Source organism: Myxocyprinus asiaticus, chromosome 16, assembly GCF_019703515.2.
Source record: "Myxocyprinus asiaticus isolate MX2 ecotype Aquarium Trade chromosome 16, UBuf_Myxa_2, whole genome shotgun sequence".
NCBI classification, from domain to species: Eukaryota; Metazoa; Chordata; class Actinopteri; order Cypriniformes; family Catostomidae; genus Myxocyprinus; species Myxocyprinus asiaticus.
The window spans coordinates 30,382,725-30,402,710 of record NC_059359.1 but is presented as its reverse complement, the minus strand read 5'-3'; the positions used below and the strand labels follow the sequence as shown (position 1 = coordinate 30,402,710).

Sequence of the window (19,986 nt, the reverse complement as noted above, 5' to 3'; positions counted from 1 at the left end):
TTGTGCCCTCTACCGCTAATCGAAGTCCCCTTTGAAAGAATTGGCATGGACCTCGTTGGGCCATTAGAACAGACCGCATGCAGGCATCGCTTTGTATTAGTTCTGGTGGAATATGCAACACGATATCCAGAAGCAGTGTCCCTGCGCAACATCTCAGCACATAGTGTTGCGGAGGCACTCTTCAGAATAATCTCCCAAGTGGGGATTCCAAAAGAAATCCTCACTGATCAAGGCAATACATTTATGTCACGAACACTACGCGAACTGTACGAATTGTTAGGTATCGATTCGCACCAGTGTTTACCACCCACAAACAGATGGGTTGGTGGAACGATTTAATAAAACCTTAAAAAATATGATTCACAAGTCCGTACACGAGGACACTAGATATTGGGATAAGTGGCTCGAACTCCTGTTATTTGCAGTGCGAGAGATCCAACAAGCCTCCACAGGGTTTTCCCCATTCGAGCTGTCTGGGTGTCGGCCACATGGCGTGCTCGACGTGATGTGGGAAGCTTGGGAGGAGGGACCTTCAAACAGTAAAAACGAAACTCAGTACATTCTTGATCTTAGAGCAAAACTCCACACTTTGGGTCAATTAACACAGGAGAATTTGCTCCAAGCTAAAGAACGTCAAAGCAGACTGTATGACAGGGGCACTTGACTATGGGAATTTGCACTGGGAGATAAAGTGCTTGTATTACTGCCCACCTCAAACTCTGAATTACTCGCCAAGTGGCAAGGGCCCATTGAGGTCACACAGTGAGTTGGAGATCTCGATTATGAGGTTAAGCGAACAGATAGGGGCAAAGCATGTCAAATTTACCACCTCAACCTCCTAAAATCATTTGAGGGAGGCGGTCCCTGTGTCCTTGGTGATGATAGTTCCGGAGAGGGCGAAGCTCGGTCCGGAAGTGGCTTTCAAACCAAATTAATTCACCCCGGTCCCGTGTGGAGACCACCTCTCACCGTCGCAGCTCACAGACGTGGTCAAGTTGCAAGCGGAATTCGCGGACATGTTCTCGCCTCTCCCTGGTCGCACGAACTTCATAGAGCACCACATCGACACCACCCCAGGGGTGGTGGTTCGTAGCTGCCCCTATCGCCTTCCTGAACACAAGAAACGGGTTGTCAATGCTTGATATGGGCATAATTGAAGAGTTGCACAGCAATTGGGCCAGCCCAGAGGTTCTGGTACCTAAGTCTGGTTCTGTGTAGACTATCGCAAAGTGAACGTGGTGTCCAAATTTGACACGTACCCAATGCCTCGGATTGACGAATTGCTTGATTGGTTGGGCGCGGCACAATTTTATTGGACACTTGATTTAACAAAGGGTTATTGGCAGATCCTTTTAACTCCAATCTCCCGAGAAAAAACTGCTATTTCCACACTGTTCAGCTTAGGGTTAGGTCACTTAATTTGTGACTCTTCCGTTCAGTTTGTTCAGGGCTCCGGCCTTGTTTCAGCATCTCATTGACAAAATTCTCAGACCGCATACATATGCCGCTGCGTATTTAGATGATTTTATTATTTATAGTAATGACAGGCGGCGGCACATGCAACATCTGAGAGTTGTCCTGAGGTCACTGTGGCGGGCGGAACTCACGGCCAACCTGAAGTAGTGTGCAATTGGACAGGTGGAAGTTTGGTATCTGGGATTCCACTTGGGTCACGGATCCAAGACCAAAAAGTTGTTAAGACAGCTTCTGGGGCTGGCTGACTACTACCAACGTCACCAGCCCGTTGACTGATCTTACTAGAAATGTGGTCGTGTGTCTGTCTGCGGGAGTGGTAAGGCTCATCACCTGGGCTGTCAGTACCATTAACACCTGTCTCTTATTATAGTGATGGCGGAGGGAGGCCTGAAAAGGCCAATGAAGAGCATCAGTCAGCAGAAAGAGAGGGACAAGAGAGAAACTCTTCCTGTGTGTGTACAACCCAACTGAGTGACTCGTTTGTGTGTGATTATTTGGCTGAAGAGTAATAAAGTAGTCACGTTGACTGTTTTCGCTGCCTCCTGACTCCTCCATTCACCCTGAGAATACTATCTCTGTTACACTCCACAATATCATTCTGCCAGTAAACTGTAGCTGTCCGCTTTGCTTCATCAATCGTTAAGCAGCATCAAGCACCGCTTTGAACGCCACATGAAAAGTGCTTGCAGACAAAGACTTCTCATTCTGCGTTTTGGTGATAGTTAAGACTTGACATACTTCTGTGGTAATTAAAATGCACCTTACATAGGCTGAAAAATACTTGATTTCGATCACAAGTTCCATCTGGGCTTGTTTTGTACATCAAATAGAGTTAAGAGTCCTTTCTCCATCATTTTATCAATGACACAAAAGTGCTATTGTGTTTTGAAGTGTGCGTCAGTGTAATGCTTCCAGGCAGACACATTACAAAGGTTTATGCTGTATTAACTGTAAATGCATTAATCACGATTAAGAAAAATTAAAACATTAATGTATGTATGTCAGCATGCTTTTCTCCATGGTTAACAACTCAGACAAGTAGTCAAGCTACCTTTTGATTGACAACCATAATATATGGCCTTTATAAATGTGTCCATACCAGCTAGGATGGACAAAATGCCAGATCTTGTTTTTTTTGTTTTGTTTTTATTCAAAGTTTCTTCCTTTTCAAAGATGCTATTACTATATAAGCATGAACACCTTTCAATTTGCTTCAGAAGACATTCATTGATCGACTGGAGTCATGTGGATTACTTTTATGCTGCCTAAATATACCATTTGGACTGTCAAAAAACAAGCAGCATCATGGCACCCATTCGCTTTCATTGTATGAAAGTCCCGTGCTTGAGCCCTGCCTTCATGGACAGCATGCCAAAATCAGTTCACCCTAATGCATTCCAGGGCTATATGTACCAGTGAACTTGTGAATCTCTAGTTTTGGTCCATTTAAACTTGTATCCAAACTTGACCAAGGTGTTGTATTTTAAGATGATGTTACTCAGGCAGCCTTTTTTGCATCATTCTTAGCAGCTTTATGCCACAATGAAAGCTGAGAATGAGACTGGTTTAAAACAAGACTCTATCCACAGAAACCCCTCCCTTCACGGTTCAGCCCCAGGTGTCACCTCCAGCCCATGCAGAGGTGGTGAGGTAATGGCAAAGCAGGTGTGTGTGTGTGCACGTAAGTGTATGTGTGGGTCTCTGTGGTGTCTTACAGATGTTCAGGGCTTGTTTCAAACACTGTGCCAGCTACTTGTGCTGTGTGATCTCACTGCATGCACATTTAAAGGGATAGTTCATCCAAAAATGCTACCATCCTTTACTCACCCTCATGTTGTTCAGAACCTGTATTACGTTTTACTTCCATGGAACACAAAAGGAGATGGTAGGCAGTGTGTTAGTCACCATTCACTTTCATTGCATTTTTTTTTTTTTTTCTCCATAAAATGAGAATGAACGATGACTGAGTGTGGTATTCTGCCTAAGATCTCTATCTCATCTGTATTACAAGGTTTGGAACAAAATGAGGGTGAGAAAATGATGACCACATTTTAATTTTGGGTGCACTATCCCTTTAAATACACAGACAATCGTGCTTTACATTCTAGCAAATACAGAGCCCTGAGTCAACCTCTCTGGTCATTAGGCACAAAATCAAAGCAGTGGTCAGCAAAGGCAAAACATGTTTAAGACTGATTTGTTTGCCTTGGGGGAAACTGACACCTTTTTCATGACTCATACAAATTAATAAAGTTGAATCCTTTGATAGGAGCACTATTAATTAGAAAACTGCACATCGTGTGCCTGCTCTAATAAATCTAACCCTCATTCGGCATTCGGACAGTGAATACAGAAGCACTGGCAATGTATTTTGGGGGCTATTGAACTCAGTGACCTAAAGACGGTCAATTAAAGAGGGGAAATCCAACTGAAATAAAAACATCTTGAAGAAAATGCTCTCACAGTTTTGTAAAGACTGAGGATGCTGTCCATGTGAATGGTACCATGCCAATATCATTTGGCAGGGTCGGCTCTCAGGCTCTGTTCTCGCTTTCTCTTTCCAGTTCACACACTCACACACACGCAAGTGCATAAACACTCATGCAAATCATTAATTTTTGTTCTGAATATATTAAGCATTGGAAATGTATCCCAGACAGTGTCCAGAAAGATGTAGCCTACAGAGATTCATGTTCGATACTGTCCTTAATAAGAACATCTTAAAAAAATATGTGTGCTGCTCCCTCTAGTGGAGGGATTTAAGAACAGTGGTGAATAATTGACATTTTTCAGTCACCCGAGAAAGTCGAGACTACTTGTGAAAATGTTACTTTTTAAATAAATAATTTTTTCCATTACAAATTTTTATCAGCATAATGATCTGAGTGAAAATTTTAATTGAAAATTGTACATGTATTTGGTATTGATGATAGCGTCTACTCAAGCTGGCTTGGACTCCACAGGTTGGTGAAATAAATAAATTACATACATACATGCATGCATACATACATACATACTTACATACATAAAAAGTTTTAAATGTTCCAAATAGCTTCTTGTGTGTTACTTTAATAGAAGCAAGAAAATCTGAACTTTTGTACAAGGGAATTAACATGGTCAATGTCACATTTTTGCTTACATTTGATTAGTGACCTAGAAATTTTGAATCTTAAATATTTTTTGTTCATTTTGTCATAACTGTTCTGTTTAAAAGTTCAATATCCTAAACCTTCTATTTCTTTCCAGGTTTAAATGAGAGGGGGGATCCCAGATTTTCAATGTGGTCTCAGACATTTGGAGTCCACTGTAAGAGCAGCTATACTTGTGTATTAAAGACTAAATAATTCCCTCTAATGCCTAAACAGTTTCACATTAACTTGTCATCTTCACTGATATAACAGTTAATTGTTTAAATCAGTTCAGACATGCACAGCTGTTTTGTGGAGAGGGGAAATGTGTAAATTGCATGAAGTTCCAAAGAAAAACACACTGTTCCTGTTGCCATGCTGTTATACATAAATCCACAAAGCACAAACAAATAATATTATTCTGACACTTTAATTTTCCAGTTTTGCTTTTAAAAACTACAAACAAAAGAAGCAGAGAATGAAAGCTTGTTTGGTCTGAAAGGACTCATCATCTCTGTTTTCTGGAACTGCCCATTTAAATAATGCCAGAATGGAGACTGCCAATATCCATTAGCAGAGTGAAATACTGTTTATACAAACACACACATTTCTGGGACTGTTTTGAACAGGGAGATTAATGGAGAGTTTTGGTCATATTTCTGTGACCACACAAAGGATGACAATGAGAAATGTAGTTTGACAAATTGCAGTTTAGTCACAATACTAAACTACTAAAGGGCTTTTCACACTGCGCTTAAATGAATATTCTGGATTCAATACAAGTCAATGTCAATCGACAGCATTTGTGGCATAATGTTGATTACCACAAAAACATAATTTTGACTTGTCCCTTATTTTCTTTAAAAATGCCTTTAAAACCTCCACAAATTTCCCACATTCACTTCCATTTTTCTATTTTTGCTTTTTTTTTAAAGAAAAGGACGGATGAGTCTAAATTATTTTTTGTGGAAATCAACATTATGCCACAAATGTTGTCGATTGACCTTAGCTTGTATTGAACCCAGAATATTCCTTTAAGATGCAAAGCCAAGTAAAACTGCAGACAAACCTTTTTTATTATACCATGTTCCATTAGTATATGATCAGTATAGTTAAACACTGCCTTGCTATGTTATTTGTGAGTGAAGTTTTATGTGAAAAATCCTGTGTAAGTACATGACTATTGGATCTTCATTTGTTAAGAACAGAGCCATCAGAATAAATTGAGAGCAGAATCCATGACCCCTTAACTGGCACCCCTCCTTTTTAGCATTTACCAGAAAATGACATACTCAGATTTAAATGCCTGTAATTCTTGAACGCTTGGGACTACAGACATAATTTTGATCTCTTTTTAAAGAAGACACTTGGTAAATTATTTTGCACGTGAAACATTTAAGTTAATTAAAAAAAAAAGTTATAGAAGTTTAGGTTTATTGCAATGAAAAAGAAAAGAAAAGAATAAGACAAATATATGTGGCAACCAAAAAGAATTATAGAAAATCAAAGCCATACATCAAACCAAGTTGTGTCCCAAATTTGAAGTAAATAAGTTATAAAATGTCACATATATATCAGATATTGACTAGGCGCAGTACCAAAAGTGGCCACAAGATGACATCAAAGCTCCATTGTTGCAAGAATGAACAAACCATATTTCTGAAAATTTCTGAAAAACTAATTTCAGAAACACCACTCAAACCACATATGAGGACACAATATTTTATTGCAAAACATTATATAAGATTCATTACAGATTATAAGTATTATAATTACTTTTGTAATGCATAGTTACAATGTAAGTGTCGTTAGCAGTGGAAGCCTTCACATAACTATTCACATTTCTAACAAATATATAATATTTTTTGCCACAAAATTATAATAGTTTGCTCTAAATAGAATCATAAATGATCCAATGAGCCTATTCATTCACATGGATGAGTGCCTGTGCTTGTAGCTTCAGCCTATATCTGCTCTCAGTCCCAGTGCTGAATATGCGCTCCAGCAGGTTTAACGTTTGTTCCTCATCCAAACGCCATGGAACTTATTCCAAAGCACTCAAATCTATCCAAATGATAGTGTTTTTGCATAGATCCATCGAAAGAAGCAGCGAAAGGTTATATTTCGGCTCCGATCGGTCATCAGAAACAGCAGAAAGCGCAGAGCCATAATGGTGGCCTTTGGTTCTCTCTCCAAACGAACACTAGGGTGACATCACTGTTTTGGATGAACGAGGCCAACCTCTGTAACCATTGAAACTTCATATCAATGACTACATGACCTGTCAATCAAATCTTAACTAGCGATCTTTTCACTGAAACAGCCAATGCGCATTTTGGAGAGGCCATGGTGCCTTTGATCTGGTTTGACTGACAGCTCTGGCTGTGAATCACAGAGAGACTCATGGGTGGGCACAAACAATGCAGAAGTTTCACCAGAATAGCAGAGACTTTGATGCTGAATGATAAAATAAGCTTTATAATCAATATTTAATATATAATATACATTATATATTACGTGATGATGCAAGGATGATTAGTTGTTTTTTCCTCAATTGTCGCAGTTTTGGATAAAATGGCTGTCTATTTTCAATCGTCGACACTTACCATGGATTGTATGCTGGAATTGCCTGCCATCATCCAATCGGATCAAAACCAGAAGATATAAAAGATAAATAATACCGATCACATGTTTTAAAATCCACTCTTTCAGTATTTTAATACATTACTGTAATGACATAATTCAGATCACAAAGTAGTGGGAATGTAGCTTTCAAATGATATAAGGTTTGTCAATATTAAAGTTGGATCTGAAGGTAATATAGTCCAATAAACATTAAAAAAAAATGCAAAAAAAGGTGAAAAACGTCCCAAATATGGGATGGTGCTAGTTAAGGGGTTTTTAATCCAGCACTGATTTTGGCCTCAAACACCAGAGTAGCCAGATGCAATTTTATATTGCTGGATTTGCTGTTAATTAAATTAAATTATGTTCCAATAATGACACACAAGACACCGTGACTGTAAAACTCTGTTCTGAGTTTGCCGAAATGCAACTTTTTATTAAGGATTTTAGTATCTCAAGTCCAAACAACTGCCAGCTCCTTATACATGCACACAAATGCATAAATATGTCAAATATTGTCAAAACATATAGATACATTTAAATTTTCAGAAGCATACATGCATAGCTTTGCCAGTCATTACTAGCATAACTGCTGTCAACTCTGTGAGAATAAAACCAGGAGCCATCGAATGATTTCATATGGGTTTTGCAATTACATCTGGCACACACTAACTGAGGATAGCACCACCCTATCTCAGAATCAGAATTAGAATTAGCTTTATTGCCAAGTATGCTTACACATACAATGAATTTGTCTTGGTGACAGAAGCTTCCAGTGCACAAACAATACAGCAACAAGACAGGGATAATAATAAAAAATAATAAAAAATAGAATAAAAATAAAGAGAATAGAAAATATAAGTATATATAGAAATACACAATAAGACAATAATATATATATATATATATATATATATATATATATATATATATATATATATATATATATATATATACACTACCGTTCAAAACTTTTGAAACACTTGCCTGAAATGTTTCTCATGATCTTAAAAATCTTTTGATCTGAAGGTGTATGCTTAAATGTTTGAAATTTGTTTTGTAGACAAAAATATAATTGTGCCACCATATTAATTTATATTCATTATTTATAAAAAAAAGTTTTTGAAATTGATGACTTGGACCAAATAATAAAGAAAAGCAGTCAATAAGTGCCCAACATAGATGGGAACTCCTTCAATACTGTTTAAAAAGCATCCCAGGGTGATACCTCAAGAAGTTGGTTGAGAAAATGTCAAGAGTACATGTCTGCAAATTCTAGGCAAAGGGTGACTACTTTGAAGATGCTAAAATATAACACAGTTTTGATTTATTTTGGATTTTGTTTAGTCTCAACATAATTCCCATAGTTCCATTTATGTTATTCCATAGTTTTGATGACTTTACTATTATTCTAAAAAGTGAAGAAAAAAAATTATAATAAAGAATGAGTAAGTGTTTCAAAACTTTTGACCGGTAGTGTGTATATTTAAGCAATATCACACGAGCAAGAGTGCAATATGGCCCTACATCAGCACTGCTGTGATTCGGCCGTAGGTAATCACAGCAGTGCTGATTTAGGGCCATATAGTATGATTGCGAGTGACAATTGCGACTGCGATTGACCGAGACTTATATACAACAGTTCAATGAACAAGTAAATAAAAAAAAATAATTAGGAAAAACTGAGTACGGTCATAAAAACGCATTTGTGCATGGAACTACTTTATTACGTGGCGGATCAGAATCTGCCGTCGCTGGTTCAAAACAAATGATGCGTCCAAGCCTCTGTTAGTAATTCAAAAAGTTCACTTCAGAAATAGCATCATGGCTTGTGCTGTTTCTAACAAGTTATTGGATAAACAAGGATGGATGGATGTGTGTGTGTGTGTGTGAGAGAGAGAGAGAGATTGAGAGAGAGAGCAAGAGAGAGACGGAGATTGTGCGATCACCTGTTGCCACACCCAAGCAGAGATGCTGTCAGCTTTCTGAAGATGAGCTTTCTCAGTGGAAAAGTAGCCGTCCAAGTGGGGGTATTTCTCCCTATTTCACGGTAGCCGGTGTGCAAGAGTCATTCACTATAGAAACCACAGTCTTCTCCGCCATTTTGAACAGTGTGTCCACTCCAATGTGGAAAGTCCGATAAGAGGTAAGTGCCTTCAGTTTGTGTAATTAATCAGTCTGTTGTGTCTTTCAGCTGTGATGAGCCATAATGCTGAAGTTGTTCGTTTAAAGCCGTTTAAAGCTATTTCCTAGCTTTAGTAGAGTAGTAATACAAGCGATCACGGAGTGCTGTATGTAAACACTGGCTGAGGTGGATTCACTTCACGTCACCTAACTGGCTAATATTACACATAAAATGTATATTTTGCCACCACCTGCTGGCTAACATATATAATGTAAAAAAAAAAAAAAAAAAAATGTAAAAAAAGACAAACAGTAGCTCTTAACACATCTGCACTACTCTTACACTTTATTTTAGAATGGCACGAACACAAGCGGAGTGATACACACAGTGAAGCATCGGAGTGCTGATGGAGTCTGACCATCAGTGCTCATGGAACGTCTCTCATCCAATCAGATTCGAGGACCGAAACTAACTGTTGTGTATATATATATATATATATATATATATATATATATATATATATATATATATATATACATGTGTGTGTGTGTGTATATATGTACAATATACAAATACAAATCTGTTATATAAAGATGCAAGGGAATGTATGGCAGAAGAAGTATGATATGTTGGATATATATAAATAGACTAAGCTGTGTTTTGCACATAATTAATGCTCAGTGGGGTAGTTTTAACAGTTCATGAGATGGTAGCCTGAGGGAAAAAACAGTTCCTGTGCCCGATGGTACTGGTGCTCAGAAGCTCATCTACAGAAGAACATCCAGAGCTCATATCCAGACAAGCTTTCAGCCTAGCTACATCTATTTCATAATCATAACACTTGTCAGTCCATCCTGGTCCTTCAATTAAAGCCCCTTATCCATGGAATATTTTGCCACCAACTTGTTTTTAGTTAAAGAAATTGTTTACCCTCATGCCATCTAAGATGTGAATGACTTTTTAGAAGAGATTTTTGGAAGAATATCTCAGCTCTGTAGGTCCATACATTGCAAGTGAATGGTGATTAGGCCTTTGAAGCTTCTAAAAGGAGATAAAGCCAGCATAAAAGTAATCCATAAAACTTCAGTGGTTTAATCAATGTATTCTCAAGTGATCCAGTTGGTTTTGGGTGAGAACAAACCAAAATACAGACCAAAATGTAACTCCTTTTTCACTGTACATCTTGAATGCAGTCTCCTTGGTGATCATGATTTCAATCTAGATTACACTTCCTAGTGCTTGATGCATGCACAGAGTGCTAGATGGCGCTACAGGAAGTGTAATTGAGCTTGATATCATGATCGCCATGGAGACATTTTGGTCTGTTCTCACCCAAAAACCAACTTGATCGCTTGAGAATACATTGATTAAACCACTGGAGTTTTATGGATTAATTTTATGCTGACTTGATCTTCTTTTTGGAGCTTCAAAGGTTTGATCACCATTCATTTGCATTGTATGGACCTACAGAGCTGAGATATTCTTCTAAAAATCTTTGTTTGTTTTCAGCAGGAGAAAGAAAATCATACACATGTGGGATGGCATGAGGGTGAATAAATGATAAGAATATTTACATTTTTGGGTGAACTAAACCTTTAATGGTGCTGTAAGTAAGCATTGTTTGGAAAACCATGACATATAAAATGTCCCAACCACCTGACAGATATCACTGAAATAGGTGTCTTGAGAAATTACACCTGCCTCTGTGACAGCCCTCCTTGGCTCTGCAAACCAAAAAAAAGAAACGTAAGGGAAGAGGTCTAAGCTTTTTTAACCAATCAGAAACTATCTATGCCTGTGAATCATTTTGCGCTTCGGGTCTGCTGACATCAGATTTGCTGACATGTCTTTGGAAGGCAGGGTTTTGGTGAGAGGGTGTGTGGCTGTAGTTAGCAAAATGGCAGAAGTCAGCAAAATGGCTAAAACTGCTTACAACACCTTAAAGCTGAAGTGTATAACTTTTTTGTGTAAAAATACTTTCTCCTATCCCAGTGTAGAGCCGAGGAGGGCGGGGCCGGGCTGGAATGACGCACGCCCGGTCCCCAATCAGCCTGATGGGGCGCGCGAGAGATAAAGGCGGCCGGGGACGACAGTTTGAGAGAGAGAGAATTACAGGCAGCCGCCCTGTGTGTGGTTATGTTTGTGTGTTTTGGGTTAAGTTGATCATTAAACTATGATTTATATTCTCAAGCCGGTTCTCGCCTCCTCCTTACCACTGAACCCCCTTACACCCAACCTTATATGCAGAGACATCTATAAGTAAACAATTCTTAGGATTGAAAACCATAAAGACTGTGACTACGTTTACATGGACACCAGAAAGCGGCTTATTGCGAGAAAGTGGTGTATTGCGAGATAGCAGAGTTCCAGTTTACATGCACTGTATAAGTGGCGTACTCTTTACTCCCTTAATACATGTAGCTTGGTCAGTAAGCAGCTTTCTCCACCGCAACGTAATTTCTCTGTGACGCTTGTGTAAATAACAAACATGGTATCTGAGGAAGTCTTCGCTATTTTATTCTCCGCTGCTTTGCTTTATTTCCAGATCTTCCAGAGTTGTTGCTGTGTTTGTTTTTTTAACTTTCTGTTGCGACCTGCAGCGGAATTGCGCTGCAATAGTGAGGTTTCCCTCTTACATAAAACTCTGGGATTCCCCCAGTGTACAAGCACATTCAGTATACGTGAACGTGAGGGACCCTTGATATTTTACATTGGTGTGTATAAATGAGTACAGATAATAATATGTGCTTTTCCCACTGTTCTCCGTGAAATGTTGAATTCTTTCCACTTTGTTGACTTGTTGATGGGCTCCATCCTATGACATTTGTCCTCTGGTCTGTTCACGCACATATGCACTTCTCAAAAACCTGTTAGAATGGAACTTATGTGTTTATGTGACCACATTAAGCCATGTTCTCTGGGAAAAACCTGGATGTGTTAGACCACTTTCTCTTAATCCCTTGAACGGCGTAAGGAAATTGGCTTTCCTGTTTACTTGACGTTTCACAATACCACTTGGAATAAACCGTTTTCTTAAGTATATGTAAACATGGTCTGTGTCTCAATGGCGCTATCAAAACATTGCTCTGCCAACCAGCTCAACACAGCAACATTAACTTAACCTATTAAATTTGGAGTTTATTAATTTTTACAATTCCGGTTGGTGGCACTAGTTGCACTGAAATTACGTACTTGAGTTTTAACCCTCCTATAGTATTGAAAAAAGGCACCTCCCTTTGATATTCACGGTAATTTTTGACCGGAAAGGTTAGATGTGTAACCTTTTGTTTTTAATGAAGGTAATGATACCATTTCTTTTTCCCTGAAGTAAGAAAAATAAAATTATGCATTTCTTTTGGGATTTTATGTTATTTTGATCTTATTTACATGTAAATTTCTAAATGTTACCATTAATTTGCATATACAAATAAGCTAATTAAAAAAATAATAATCATTCAGAACTCACTTCTATAAGTTGGAGGCAGATTGCTGCCATCTAGTGAACAAAATATAAATAACATGACTTGAAAACCAAGTCATGCCAGTAACAGCCAGTAGATGGCTGTAGCTACCTACTGTGTGGTCTCAGAATTAATGCATTAACACATGCGATTAATTAAAAAGTTTAATGCGTTAATTTTTCTTAATCGTGATTAATGCATTTACCGTTAATACAGCTTAAACACTGGTGTGAAGGGCGGAAACTTTGTAATGTGTCTGCCCGGAGTCATTACACTGACTCACGCCACAGCACCAGTTCCCTTCTACCAAGTATAGCCTACAAGCTTAGCATAAAATAGCATAATGTGGCGGTGCCATAGACATTCTATGGGCTGTACTGTCATAACACGCTAGTTGACTGTTACGCTCTCTCCTATGATAGAGCACGGAGGTTGTTTTCTCAGTAAATAAAAGAATCTCTCACATCACTTCCCTGTCAGTGATAAAATAATGGAGAAAGAACCTTTTAACACTATTTAATGTACAAAACAAGCACAGATGGGACTTGTGATAGAAAGTATTTTTCAGCCTATGTAAGGCACGTTTTAATTACCGCAGAAGCACACCAAATTGTACATATCACCAAAACACAGAATGAGACGTTTTTGTTTGCAAGCGCTTTTCATGGGGAGTTCAAAGCAGCTCTGGACGCTGGCGTTGCCGCTTTGACGCAAATCATGCAGCTTCACGATTGCTGTAACAAAGCGACAGACTACTTTTTGATTAATATTGTGGAGGATGAGAGTTTAATAGATTTAATGCGCATTGCAATAAATATGCAACCTATGTGGGGACTAGTTCTTTCAATTAGTCAAACTCCTACTTAAACATTGAGAAACGTTTAATGTTGCTTAAATTGGTGATATTTTAGTGCATTGTCTTTATACTGTGCACCGCTTTGTTTGGAAAATGTTAATAAAGCATTATATTGCTACATATTGTTTTCTTTTCTAAGATGGAAATAAATGAATTTTGACAAGAAAAGAAGTAAATCTAGTGTCAAATTTCAACACTTTTAAAATCAAATTAATCGTAAATAACTTCCAAAAATTATGCATTTGATTGCGATTAAAATTTTTAATCGACTGAAGTCACTAATTTGGATATATATTTAGACATTTTAAAACTATTATTTGTCAAAGTTTAGCATTTTAAATGTGATTTTAAGTGTCAGTTTTTGCAGTTAATGTCATTTTGCTTGGAATCAAATCTGACCATGGCGTTACAAAGAGAAGACACAGAATAAGCATTTTTCTACCAATAATTTATTTCTAACATAAAAATGTCATAACTTAAAGTAAATGCATAATCATGTCAAGAAAATATACATCAAGAATCAGAAATTAACGGCAAAATTCTGAAAATTCAATTAGAGTATAAAAGGAACCAGAGTACCCTTCATTTCAAGAATCAAGAACCCTTAATTTCTGAGTGTGTGTGTTTTGCATTGTGACTGATTTATTGTTTTTTTCTGACAAATATAAAAAACAAAGCTCTGTGTTGTAGTCTCACCAGTTGATTTTTATGTGTGTAAGTGTGTTTGTGTTTGTGTTTTGCACTGAGGATGTTTTAGAGTCTCACCCTTTTACTTCTGTCTGGTTTTTTTTCTGCATTGTGGCTGATTTATTGATTGTATTTGACATATTTAAAAAAAAAAAAATGCTCTGTTTTTTTGGTCTTTCCCATTCCTTTTCAATGGTCAGTCAGTTTTGACCACAAATACCAAAGGAGTAGCTTTATTTTTATGACCGCTTAGACTTATCGAATCAAGCCCAATTTTATTTTTTATTTTTTTATGGAGGAAAAGTCACCAAGTCTTGAACAGCTGAGATAAAGGAAACCATTTTTATTAAACGAGGAAAATGTATTTCGGTCAAAAATGACCGAATACCATAGGAGGGTTAAAGCTAAAACAGCTCATGGACAAAAACAAGAACAAAGAAAGAAATTTAATTACGAGAGAGAAGCAAAAATAGAAAAACATATAGGCTACACATGTATACACAAACATAAAACTTGGCACAGCACTACCATAATTCTTTGTTCTGTTTTAACTTACTTCAATGGAAGAAGAAATATTGCAACTTTACACAACCTACAAATATGTTTAAGGATTAGCTTGTGGGAATATTACTCCACACACCTGGTTATACACCAGCTAAACTAATATTATTCCACAATGCCTCTGGCATATTATTAGTCCAGCAGCTAAACAGAACTATAATTATTTAAATGAAATGGAAAAAGTTCTGCTGAACTACAGCTAGAGAGAATTTTGCAATTCTTCTGTCCTGCTGTCAGTCACTTTGGTGAAAAATGTTTTCACCGCATTTGAAATTCAAAGATCTAGAAATCTTGCCCTACAACAGCTGGAAGGCCATTTGTGTTGCCATAGCACCATTTCATGTCAGCAAGCCAACATTTGTACATTACACTACCATTTAAAATACTTTTTTTATTTTTTTGCATTTGTCCCTTTTTTTCTCTTACATCTCTGATTATTACAAAAGCCATTTTGCTTCGGTCTTCCATATGTTCCCTTGTGCAGCTCTGTAAGTGAACTTATTTTGTGATTAGTTGATTTAACCATGAAAAAGGTTGAACTGATGTTTTATTCATGAGTACAAATCATTTCCCCTGAGAGTTTCTTCAGCAGCATAATCTGGTTATTTCTCTAATTACCTTATACAAGGTATGCTCAAAATTATGTCTCATCCTCCACATTTCCATATTTTGAAGACTGATCAAAGTGAAATTAATATCTTTGGATAAATCCTTGACAATGTATTTCTATTTCTGTTTTTACACAATGTTTGTTGTACTTTGTTGAAATAATAATAAAAAGAGTAATAATAATAAAAAGAAAATGTTGGGTGGAGGGAGGAGAAAAAGCAATAAAAATAAAATCCATGATTGGCTTTGATAGAAATATAGTTCTGCAGCAAAGAGAATTTGGCATCAGGTTTGCTTTCACAAATTTAACAAGTATTAAAGGTAATCTATATAATAATTTAAACAGCAGGAACAAGCTACGCCAGGAATAAGGTTTATGTTTCAGAACACATGGCACAGTTGCATGTTTGTATAGGCATTGTATGTGAAGTGTTCTTTTTTTTTTCAGTGCCACAAATGGCTTGTCAGTTGCAGCTTTGATGTATTGTACTTTTAAATGCCTTAAACGCTATATTTTACTTATTTCTGTAGCAGTTACTCTAGTTTCAGCAGGGACTTATTAAGATTACCATTCCTTGGCAATTTGTCTTAGTACAATTTTTCAGGAGAGAAAGTGACAGTAAAACCTCAGACTATAGTGTCGAGGTCCAAAATATATATCTTGATCAAACAACTATAGGAGCTTATAATGGATTACCCTGATATTTTGTGCTGAATTTCTTAGTAAAACACATTTATTGCATTGCACACTTCCCATGATGAAATGCTAAAGCACAGAAAACAGCCTGCCCCTGCACAGTCAATAACCAACAGTTCACATTGATTTCTGCATTATTTGGTATTTTAACCTAACATACCATTTTGTGATAAAACAGCAAATGGAGAGTCTTGATGGTAGTATTGGATAATGAAAGTGAGTCTGTCCTTCACCTCCAGAGTCACTCTTCTCACCGTACACAGGAGAGCTCTAACTTTTCAGCATGGCCTTTTATTTCAACTCTAATGAGCTGCATGTGCATGTGCTGTTGTTTCACAATCGAGAGGGACTGACAAAAAAACACTTGTTCAATTTAAAAAGAAAAAAGAGGGGGGAAAATGTTCCCATGGGTAAAGCAGCCCTTGTAAAACATTGGCACATACAGTATTCCTGCAAGTTATAGTGGGTTTAACTTGTAAATTTCATGCAAGTCTTAATTCTTAATTTAGTCCTAATCAAACCCAGAGGGTAAACTAGACATGAGGCAATATCTTTAAGGGTAACATTAGCACACAGATCTAATGCAACACTAAAGTTTCTTTAACATTGTTCTCATCACTTTTTTTTAGATAGTTAAATGAAATAACTTCTGATCACACGTTTTAATGCTGTATTGTCTTTGATCAAAGCGTTTGCTTCATTGTTTTGCTTCAAAAAGGACAGCTTGTGTAATAATGAGACTGGTCAGAAATAAAACATTCAAAGATTTTCAAAATCAAAAAATCAATCATCATAAATTTTGTAAAATAAACCTATTCTATTGAACATGCGTGCTTTTCGAGAAGCTTATTTAGTCTGCTGCTCATTTATTTTCCTGCTTTGATAATTAGTCATGGGAGACCTAATTTGCTCATTCAAAAAAAATAAAAAATAAAATAAAATTACCTCATTAGGCAAAAACAGGCTTATTCAAAGATTGATGGCATGGCTTTGTGTTGATGTTTTTTTGTGTAATCACTACATTTGCTAATGATGACTTTTAGCCAAAAACAATACTTTCTGTTTCTGAATAACTGTCTGTTCACTGGTATCCACTACACGCTAAAAATCCACTCTTTGTACACTTTACTACTGAGAGGGATCTGTAATGTGAAGCACTTTTGTGTTCTTGACATTATTTACCACAAGTGGCATTAAGCCGCAGTAACCAAAAATACCCACTAGATGGCACTAATAACTCTTCATTTTGTGCCTTTGAAAGTCGTGCCTTACCAATCAGTACCTTTAATTACTTTTTCCTAATATATCCTTATTTATAAGCTTATAATCAAAAATTACTTTTTTTCCCCATTACGTATATTCAACCACAACATCCCTAACACATGTGCTAAAAACCTTTAGTTTCAATATATGGGCTGCACTGCTAATAATTTAAATAAATATGTATTGTAATACATATTTGTACACAGCCTAAACATAAAAGCTAGCATAGGCTAAATATTGGTTTTAACTGTTTAAAGTATTGTCGTTCATCAGAGGAAAGAGTATTAAACACATTTAAGTTACACAAAAACATCTTCATGATCAATAATGTAGCCTACTTATTATGTGTATCACAGATTACTCCGCACATTTCCTGACAGGCAGCTGAGTTCTGCCATGGCCACACACACAGGACACCTCAGAGTCAGACATTGCTCCACCCAAAGAGGATATGAATAGGGAAGCTAGTGGAGGGGTTGAAACTATATAACCTGAATCACAACTTTTTCCCTGTCTGGTTGTAAAATCCTGTGCGCGTTTATGAAATCACATGGCATTAAGAATGCTTCAAAGATGGCGGTAGCATCGGCGCTTTGTGGTAACAGAGTGCAGAAAAGTGCGTGTTTGGAGGTGCTGGTACGGGAGCGATGGCACGCGGTGCTGGCGAGTTTAAGCGACGAGTTGCTGACGCTCAGCTGCGAGGAGTCCGCGGGAGACACCAGCGTCAACCTGAACGTCATCACCACCAACGGCTCTTACGAGCTAGCAGACCCCACGAACAGTCCAGAAGCCGGGATTAAGACTACTTACATAGATTCACAAGTGCCCGAAGCGATTGCGAACCGCAAAAGATGTGTGAAAGTTATCAAACAGGAGGTCGGGGGGCTGGGGATCAGCATCAAAGGTGGGAAGGAGAACAAGATGCCTATTCTTATTAGTAAAATTTTCAAAGGTCTCGCTGCGGATCAGACTCAAGCGCTGTACGTGGGGGACGCGATACTGTCCGTGAACGGGATAAATCTGCGGGACGCCACGCACGACGAGGCGGTGCAGGTGCTGAAGAAAGCGGGCAGAGAAGTTGTGCTGGAAGGTGAGAACAGAAGTACGGAGAGAAAACGTGTAGTGGGGCTGTGAAGTTTAAGTGTTGAGGCACCTGTTGTTGGTGGAACTTAAGTAGTTATGCATAAAAAGGACAGTGCTTACTGTACATCACTGGAAGGCACAGCAGACTCGTCCTTCACTTACACTTGGGCAAGGTCTACACTGGAGTGAAGGACGTGTTTGCTGTACCCTCCAGCGCTCCACAGTAGGGATGAAAGCACCCTTGAGATTGGCAAAGGTATAAATATGAAAGTGCTTTTATGAGACTGAATCATAAAAACATCCTGGAGATTTCAGAAGGACTTTCATAACATTACTTATCTCGATGGTGTTTTCATTCAACATAGATGTATAGATAGATAGATACTGTAGATGGAAGAATGGATAGATAGATGGATGGATACGGTATGGAAGAATGAATAGATGGATGGATATACACTGTAGATGGAAGGATGGATGGATAGAATGGATGGATAGATAGATAAATAGAATGGATATATACTGTAGCTGGAAGAATGGATAGATAGAGTGAATGAATGGATAGATATGTGAGCAACTGCTTTGCAACAGCAGCTAGACCTAATCTACATAGTAAACAGACAGTAATACACAATGATAAGTATTGCATAGAATTATTAATTATTTATTTATATGCAAAATATGCATACTTGTTTAATCAGATAAATCAAGAGATTAATTCTTAAATCATCTTAATTGTTGGGCATTCATCTCTAGTTTGAGCTTTACACAATATTGTTAAGGTATTTATTGACATTCAGTTGTACTGTAAGACTCTATTCTGTTCTTCTACTCTGTATTTGTGACCTATATAACTCAAAAACCTTATTACACACAGGCATGCGACAGTTTAAATGCTGTTCAAAAGTTAGTTGAATCACTGTTGGACACACTATATTAGCTGTTTTCTGCATACCAGCACTGTACCAGATTTCTATGATGTCCACAGACTTTTCCTGGACACCAACCTAAGGGTCAGGTTAGACAGGTCACCTTCTGTAAATAATTTAAACAGGGCCTTGTAGTTCAGTCGTGGAGCAGAACAGTGTGCGTCAGTGGTTTTGATAGCTGAATTTGCACCATTAAAACAGCATAATAAAGACTGACCCTATCAGATTACTTTAGTAGTTCATTCATGAAACTGAGACCAATATTGCATATTGACTATATTTGGCCTTCAGCTCTGTCACAATTCCACCTCCCACCTGACTTTTCTGTGACTAAGTGTGCACAGATGTGCTGTGGTATTTTGTCTTATACGCAAGCTTCAAGACTGAACTGCTTGCTTCAAATCAGCCTATAGTCACTTAGTCACTATAGTCACATGTGTTCATGTTTATCTAGCAGGATATAATCTTAAAGATCACTTAAAGTCCTCT

The 19,986-nt window shown here is 37.5% G+C and overlaps 1 protein-coding gene across 1 annotated transcript in view; it reads left to right on the top strand.

The window, feature by feature from the left end:
- The first annotated feature begins 17,917 nt into the window (after positions 1 to 17,917).
- Positions 17,918 to 19,986, top strand: part of LOC127453574 (beta-1-syntrophin-like) — a 42,949-nt gene continuing 40,880 nt past the window's right edge. The window contains exon 1 of the mRNA XM_051720034.1: positions 17,918 to 18,578. Coding sequence (XP_051575994.1) covers positions 18,029 to 18,578 — 550 coding nt within the window. The 5' untranslated portion in view covers positions 17,918 to 18,028. The remainder of the gene's footprint in view (positions 18,579 to 19,986) is intronic.